Raw genomic sequence first — 8,722 nt, 5'->3', positions numbered from 1 at the left:
GCTCTGAGTTTCAGGTAACCAAGTGTTTGCCGTGCAGAATACTCTCCTTGGGCTCCCACGTCTTCCTTGCAGCATTCCTGCTGCTGTGGCCTATTTGCTGAGAGTAACCCCGGGGGGTTACCGCAGTGTTGCCAGGCAACGAGGGACAGCGGTCCTGTGAAGAGCCATTTGTCACACTGAGGAGACTGGTTGAAATGCAATAAAGAAATGGTAATTCAGCTTATTTATCAATACAATTACTTACACAGTATTAGGGGTCCATATTTAACCTACAAATACATAGTCATATGAGGAAACACGAACACAAACGTTTGCTAAATACTAAGGCATAGGACAGACAGATGGTGTTGGGTTTCTAATCAGCTTTACTGGGAGCTTAAAGTTGCTGCACATGCTGGGATGGGGGGAAAGGCCCAAAGTGCTTTGCCAGCTTTATTTCGGACATCTGTAAGTTAGCTGTGTGCTACCACATAAGGTGTATGGGTGAAGAAAATCTATGCAATTCTTTCCCTTGTGAAGTAGCTAATTCCCTGGGGTAGATAGTAATCTGAGATTACTACGTAGTGAAATATAGGCACAGAAATATATATGTATCTGTGTGTAACTATATATATAAAACTGGCTGTCCTGTGGACTCTTAAGGGTCTGCTCTGCCCCACAAAATGAAGATAGTTACCAAAAGAAGAAATAGTTTCCTCTAGACAATGTACTTCAAAACGTTTTTTCTTTGAGCAGTTCAATAATGTTTCCGGTCAGGGGCTCAAAGTCCTCAGGCCTGGGATGAACTTAAATTTTAAAGACGTAGCAGCTTTTCCTTGACACTTTGTTTTTGCTCCCCAGACACCAGCTGCTACTCATGTCTCGACCATTGCTAAGAGGGCCTCTGGCATCACCTCCGCGTGAACACGTGTCTGCGGTTTCCCGGAAATGGAGTATCACACTGTCGCTTGAAGCTTCCAAGTGTGGCTGGCGAGCGGCACTGGCCCTGTTGTTTATTTAGGACGGCTTCAGCGGGAGGAGCATGCTTTTGTGTAAACATGCATTGCCTGGCTCTTTCACAGGGCTTCCGCTTCTTGACCCACGTCGCAGAAACCTTGATCTTTGCGTATTTCGCTGCCATCTCCGTGGCTGACTCGCAGGGTCTTTTCCCAAGGCTGGAGAATGTGGGAGCTTTCAAGAATGTTTCACTTGTGCCAACCGAAGCGACGTGTGGACTCCCAGACCGAAGCACTTTTTGTCACAGCCCTGCTGCTGCTGCGGGTCTCGAGTTCTGCACCCAGCGGCTTTGCATTCAGGATTGCCCCTATCGATCTTCAGCTCCCGTCTACACTGCCCTGTTCTCCGCAGGCCTAGGGAGCTGCATCGCGGTAGACAAGCATGATCTGTGTCCCATCTGCCAGAGCAATTCCACAAGTTTTATTTTTGGAAATCGCAAGAATTGCTCTTCTTCTCCTCCTTCTCCGAGGCTGGCGGCATCGTTTACTTTAGCCGTGTGGTTGAAACCTGAGCGGGAAGGTGTAATGTAAGTAGCAGAGTGAGTGTAAGTTTTCCTAGGGTCCTAGACGATCCATAGTAGTGAAGATTACTGCAACATGAATTCTGAACTAGAAATGAAGGCTAACCCTGGAATCCATGCAATTGAAGATCAACTTCTGTGGTAGTCTTCCTATCCAGGTTTACATTCCAAACTTTCCCCCCTAAATTTAGAATTTTTTCTCTTTTTCATGGATGAAGTGAGCCCTCAAAAAAGAGTATGTTAAAATAGTTTCATTGCAGGCAGATCTGTTTCTGAGTGTCATTTATTTTCCAACCGTTGAGCGCAAACTTTGGTCTTAGCCTTCAGAGGCTCAGCCAGGCTCAGTGTGAGTTTTAAGGCATAGGGGCTAGTAGTACAAATAATTGATATTTTCTGAGTTCTGATCCAGGTTTTTATAAACAACCAGGTCCTGCCAGAGGATAAAATTTTCATCAGGCAGATAGCTCTCCAAGGGCTTAGGACTGTGTTTTATTCAGCCTTATTTTCCCAGGAAGAGATGTTTGACTCCTGGAAGATGCCCAATCATATGAGTTGAATAAATGAATAATCCTCTAACTCTGAAAAGATAACAGCTTTTGGCCCTTTACCTTGTGGTCTTTCTGTTGGGAAATACATAGGTAAGCATCAAAGATTCCCAAAAGCTTTTATGCCATCGATCACAGCGGAAATGCCTTTGGTGAGCTGGGACTGGGGTTTCCTTAAGGTTTTTTGTTTGTTTGTTTGTTAGTCTATTTAATCATCTGTTTTTCATTCTGTAATAGTTTCTAAAACTGACCTCTCATATGTTCTCCCTAAGTGTTTAGAGCCAATCTGGAGATTTGAATGAGTAAGGAAGTTTTGAGGCATTTTTTGCTTATCTTTTGTCTTCCTGTAGGCTTTTAGCTCTTCCCCTTCCGACAGTTTCTTTGATTGAGAGTATTGGTCAAATATATAAAAACTTGTGACACAAACCAGAAAAGTCTTATAATCTCATAAGTAAATATGAATTAAATGTCTTTGGTGTTTAGATTTAATTTGCCAAGTGAAAGTTGGCATTTTTCTTCATTTGGAGTGAAAATGATCACAAACCATTATCTCGATTTCTGTATCTCCCCTAAAAGCAAATCTTTTTTTTCTTTTTCTTTCTTTCTTTTTTCCTTTTTTTTTTTACTATTTGAAATGTCAGTAAATCCAACCTACTCAGTTTATGTAAAGAGCATCCAAAGAGTCTTAAAAAATTGTCTGTTGACAAATATGGCTAGGAAAAATTATTTTTCCCCAAGTTTTTTTTCCATGGGATAAGTCTCTACCAAATTCTTCTTCTATTGGTATCATTTTGTATAAATAAGACAGAGGGTATTGATGGAGGCAGTGGTACATGGTTTACGGTCTAGAGAGTTCTATGCATCAAGGTCGTTTCCATTCTCAAAACTAAAATAACTATGGGAATTGGGGGAATTTCGGGGTGTTTGCACTAGATAAGTAAAACAAACAAAGCATGGATTATCCAATTATTGTTTATCCAGGAGCAGAATAAATCCAGTTCCTAAATATTTTGCTACCTGCCTTCCTCTCACATTCATTATCTACCAAAGCTAGTATGTTTACAAGCAAACAAAATAGCAAGGAAGATAATAACATATTAAGAAATGCATTTTCAGTAAGCTTGGGAAAATAAGCCTGCATTTGGCAAATACATTCTTGAGTAATGGTCAAATTTTAACTTGTTGATTTAAACTCAAGAAAAATGAGTAGAAGCAAACTCTTCTTAGGTTGTTTGAGACCTGGAGACCTGGAGGCAGGGGGTCGAGAGACAGCTCTTCCATCCCAGTGATTTAAAAATATCCACCCACTGGAGGGTTAAAAAAAAAAAGTAGAATTTCTATAAAGCCATATTTTTTACTTCATATAAAAAATTTATGTCAACTAAACCTATTTGCCTGTGTTAAAAATATCCTTGTTCTCATAACTTTATCACCAAAAAATGTACAAAATATAGGAAAACAGTGAAATAGTAGCTCTTAAGTGTTCTCCGATCTTATTTTCACCTCTCGACTCCAGGAAAGAATACATCCAAGTGAGAAGGAATAATTAGTGGAAAATCTGACCTTCAAGGGAAGTTTTAAAACCTCTTTAGCAATCGTTCTTGGTTGGCCCCACTTACCTTTGTTTCTTTGATGCTTCCTCTTCTTGATCTGGTCTTTGACTCATTGGTTTTTTGGGGTCTGCTATATGCCTGGTTCTGCTGTTCTCAGAAAACTCCTGAGCTAATGGGAAGACAGATGAATCGTGTGTTCACTGAATACCAAGGAAGGTCGCTTAAGCAACCCTGAGCCAGAGAGAAGGTTCCAGGATCAGGCATAGTCCTGGAGACGCCTGAGCTGAGTAGGAGGCAGTTGGGTGAAGAAAGGGACCCAGACTCCTCCAGTACCTGATGAAATTCTCCTCCTTGGGAGGTGCCATCTTGTTGAGTTCTTGTCTGTGACATTCAGTTTGATGAGTATCTTTAAGAGCTAGTTATTTGGGGAGATGTTAATGGCTAATGTCAGAGATACTTGTCTTTAAGTAGCAGGTCTTTGGGAATAATCCACTCAGGAGGCTACTAGCAAGCATTCATCATGCTCTCCTGCTAAGAAGTTGACTTGCTGAGTTGAAATGTGGTGGAGAGGAATGAGACTTCGGTTCATATCTGTTTCTGCTTGGTACAGAGTGGCCCAAAATATGCAATCATATAATCAACATAAGATAATTTATGTGAAACATCAATTAACATAGAAAATAAACATTTATATAAACACCATTTGTCGATTTAAAGGGATGAGAAAAGTGCCACTATGATGAGACTAGAAGTGATTTTTAAAAAATAATTTGGTAATTGGCCTGACCTAAGACCTAGAAAATCTTTCTGAATGTTCTTCTACTTGATCAAAATATTAGTTCACTGTGGTTTTTAGAAGACTGTATGACCTTTCATCCAAGATCATTAACGTCCTCTCAGTGCCTCAGTTGGGCCGTGCGGCCATGGAGAGCTCTTACAGACACTGGCTTTGGCTTCTGGCCCGTTGATGAGGAAGTAAGTAGAGACTGCATTGTCCATTCTCCATTTCATCATGGGAATTCAATAGAGCAATTCTGACTTCAGGGCTAGCGCTTTAGAGTCTTCTATGGACACTAAATTCTCTTTACATTAAAAAAAAAGAAAGAAAAAAAAGATTTGTGCCGATGACTCAATCCCCAAGCAGGACATAGTGTCTTGTGCCACTTCCTATAAAAGAAATAGCAGGAGACTAATGAGCCAACAGGCTAAATGTTGGTTTTGCTGGATGACTCAACCACTTTCGTTTCCATCATGAATCTCTCATAAAGGGTGTTGAGGTTCTGGGGAATATATTGTAAATAAGAATTCTGTTTTTTATTGCAATAAAAGGGCTTCTTAATTGGAGTAAAACTTGCTCTGAATATAATGGCATTCAGGCCCTTATTCACCAGGCGCCCCTCTGAGTGGAGTTTGGGATTATTTTCACACTGCTGTAACTGCACAATGCCTTAGCATGTCTTTTGGTAGGATGCTGACCTTTTCTCTCTCCTGGTTGCTTCCTAAGGTGTGTTATAGAAAAGACAGCGGATGGGCAGATTGTGTTCAAACTTACAATATCCGAGAAAGAGACCATGTTTTATTATCGCACAGTAAATGGTTTGCAGCCTCCAATAAAAGTAATGACACTGGGGAGAATTCTTGTGAAGAAATGGATTCATCTTAGTGTGCAGGTGAGTAAAATAAAAAATATTTAACATTTGGTTAAACACAAGGATCCGTTTTCCTTTCTTTCCTTTAAATGGCATCTTCCCACAAGGTCTGAAGCAGTTCTTTTAGATTTCATTTATCTGTAAATGACAACTAAAGAAAAATAACATTTAAATGACCTAGTATCTCTGATATTCCAGCGTTTCCCCCTCAAAATTGCTGTGAAAACTCCCACCAAACTTGGGACAATGCTGTTTGGGATAATAACATCCTCAGGAAATTTTTGTTTTATTTGTTTTATTTTGTTAAAAAATGTGGCAGGGCTCTTTCAGTGGCTGGTACAGATTTTACTAGTTACGGCAGCATTACCCCCCCGCCCCGGCCTGGTTTTTACAGCTGTCTTTCGCAGATTGCATCTGATGATGTGAATAAAATTTGGCTGTTGCATTAAAATGCTGACCTTAGAACTAATGAACTTTACACTTCAGACACTCAAAAAGTGTTATATGATTCCTTTAGTTGTCAGCCAGTTTGTTTTAGCCTTAGAAGCTGTTAAAGGCCGAGATAACTGTGAGAAATCTGGTATTTTACAGTTCCTGGGAATGGAGATGGAGTTTATCCTTTCTTCTCTTCAGGGTCCTAGAATGGCCCACTGCAGCCGAAAGTCACTACTCTTGGCTTTCATACCAGAGGTCCAGTGTACAAAAATCCCCATCCCATGTGCTCACAGGAGTGGCCAAATAGGGGTTCATGCAGACCCCATTCACGCTAGAGGACGAGGACAACTGTGCCCTCATTCTCGTTACGAAAATAATTTCATATTGTTTTTGGAATTTGAAGCGGTTTGGAAGTGGACTTCTTTCGAGAGCCTCGAGAATTTTATCTGGGTTTCAAAGTTTATTTCAGCACAGATATCATTCTTGAGGATTTCAGTACACTTTGTACATATCCTTGTTTTGCCTGATTATAACTGAAATTCTGCCGTGTCATTGCATAGTAGTACATTCAAAGCCTTAGGAAGAAGATTTAAAATATGAATGCAGAGAGGTACAGACAACTGATTTCTATAGGAAGGTATATCCAATCAGTGTGTTTTGCCTTATCTACTCAACTGTTACTTAGGATATGAGTTAATCAAATGCAGTTGGCAGTGAGCAGCATTTCCATAGCACTAGGTTTGAAAGGAGCTACCAAAGGGTAAGTCGTGTCTGGTTTTAAGGCCCTGTGTATAGCACACGATGGGTTCAATCTGGTTGTGCTTACCTCTCATTTTCCAGTAGTTACAGATAGGGGACTAATTTGTTCGGTATCTTGAAATGGTCCATCCCACCCACTGATCAGTGCAGCAGAGTTAGGCTATCCTGTTAAAACTATGGAACCAGAGACTGTTGAAGAAAGGGAATCTGCAGACGATGTCACGTAGATGATGTTTGTTGCATATTTTTGTATCAACAGGGATAAAAAAATGTTTTTTACTTCTCTTTATGTCGCCTTATCTGTGAAACGGTGCCGTGTTTTGGCAGGCAGCAGTAGTACATTAAAAGCTTTGCAAAAGAAAGTTTAAAATCGAAATGTGAAAAGGTAACCATGACTGAATTACTCTCCTGGGAGTAAAATGCTCTTAGAGTGCCTATTGAAATCAGCATTATCATTTCAATACATGTCAAATATGAGTCATTTCCTAGTTTAGGCAAAAATTTCTTTATAAATCTTTAAATCTTTCCCTTCTTTCAAGGAAAGGTTAAAGTACTTATGATTTAATGAGGCTGCTTTATTTCATATCTGTTGGACTATCAAGAGAAAACTTGTCCTTTCCAATTTGTGTACTAGTTCTTAAAATTTATTTTTACATAAGTTTTTCTCCATTCTACATTTTAAGTTAAAACGATGGAGCAGTCCTAAAACATTAGAAAAACCGTATAGATCTGTCATTTGTTCACCTTGCATGTCTTGGTGCATTTGGGAACAACCCAGCATTATGAAAATCTGGATTCAGTCAAAGGAAAGTTAGTGATTATTTATTCTAAATTAGAGATCTGCATAGGGTTCCTTTAAATTGGACACCAGTTTGAATACATTGAAGATACTATGAAATTTATAATAATTCATTTTATAGATGTTTTAAAAGGAATGTGCTCATCCTTTAAAGGTTTCTATAAAGTAGAGGGGAGGACAAGAAATCAGATGTATGGGTAATTTATTCAGGTAATGCTACTCTGTAGTCTTAACAAAACCATTTGACTTAGTTTCCTTACTTATGTAAAAAGAGATTTGGACTAGTGACAAAAGGAGGCTTCCTTGAATTCCTTCTGAATTCACATAAAGTAAATGGAGCGTGTTCAGAAATCTCTTGAGTTTCGTAGGTTTGTCTAGATGGTAAGTGACAGAGGCAGCTCTGTGAACTGACCATCAGGATTGTGTTTTTTTCTGCTTCTCCATGCTGTCTGGTATTCATACAGAAACACTTTTGGTAGATTTTCTTGCCAAGATTGGGAGAAATGAGGCTTGTAACTCTTTGACTGCATAACTGCAAAGAATACATTTTAATATAAATGCAACTTACTGTTGCATTATTATATAGTACATCCAAATTCTGTTTACTTTGGGGGTTAGAGACTTCCATCATGCTGGGCATAGGATAGAACACATAACTGATAAGCTCGTTTAGTCTCATTTCAAATTGCAAGTCTAATTAATGTGTATGCATATTTTTATTCATTCTTCAATATGGCCACAAATCAATGAATTTATATGGGGTGTGCATGCATGTGTGTGTGTGTGTGTGTGTGTGTGTAAAAATAAAACATACACCTTTACTCATAAAATTGGCTTAGAAACCAGAATTTAACTTACAAAGGGCTAGTGACATAAAATTAATTAACATATCTGACCTTACACCTTACCACAGACAGTTCACTCAGTATCAGCTTTCCATCAGCAAAATCGGAATTTTAATTTCCCAAATTCAGAAAAAAGAAATGAGTTTTAAATAATTAAATCCCTGGGCAAAGAAGATGCCAGGAAGAGCCAGACATACTGAACAGTGGAGGTCTAGCTTCTTAAACAAAAGATGCCCGACGTTATAGTAATGGATCTAACTGCTTTTATTCAAGAACTAGCATTTTGAAGCTTCAACCTGTTGGAAAATGATTAGTTTTTAAATTAATATTCATTCAGGGACTTGAATCTGACACGATTGCCAATTTAAATTTCACTTTGGGGTTTAATATATTGGCTATTTCAAATTATATCAAGCTGAAATTCGTTATGTCATATTTTTTGTACTAAAACTGGAAAAAAATCAATTCAGACTTTTTATTATCAAATGGGGAACACTGATAACATTAGCAGATTTTTTAAAGCTTCGTTTTCATATTGAATCAGCACGTGCTTATAGTTATTGTAAGAGATCTCTTTTGATTTTCTTTCTTAAAAAAAGTTTTGAAATACGTAAAAGAGTT

General features: G+C 38.7%; 1 protein-coding gene across 1 annotated transcript in view; it reads left to right on the top strand.

The window, feature by feature from the left end:
• The first annotated feature begins 867 nt into the window (after positions 1-867).
• Positions 868-8,722, top strand: part of USH2A (usherin) — a 729,748-nt gene continuing 721,893 nt past the window's right edge. The window contains exons 1-2 of the mRNA XM_034667668.1: positions 868-1,522; positions 5,119-5,284. Of these exons, the coding sequence (XP_034523559.1) occupies positions 1,038-1,522; positions 5,119-5,284 (651 nt within the window). The 5' untranslated portion in view covers positions 868-1,037. The remainder of the gene's footprint in view (positions 1,523-5,118; positions 5,285-8,722) is intronic.

The sequence above is a fragment of the Ailuropoda melanoleuca genome, chromosome 8 (genome assembly GCF_002007445.2).
Source record: "Ailuropoda melanoleuca isolate Jingjing chromosome 8, ASM200744v2, whole genome shotgun sequence".
NCBI classification, from domain to species: Eukaryota; Metazoa; Chordata; class Mammalia; order Carnivora; family Ursidae; genus Ailuropoda; species Ailuropoda melanoleuca.
The sequence above is the reverse complement of the archived record's forward strand: the minus strand, read 5'-3'. Positions and strand labels throughout refer to the sequence as shown.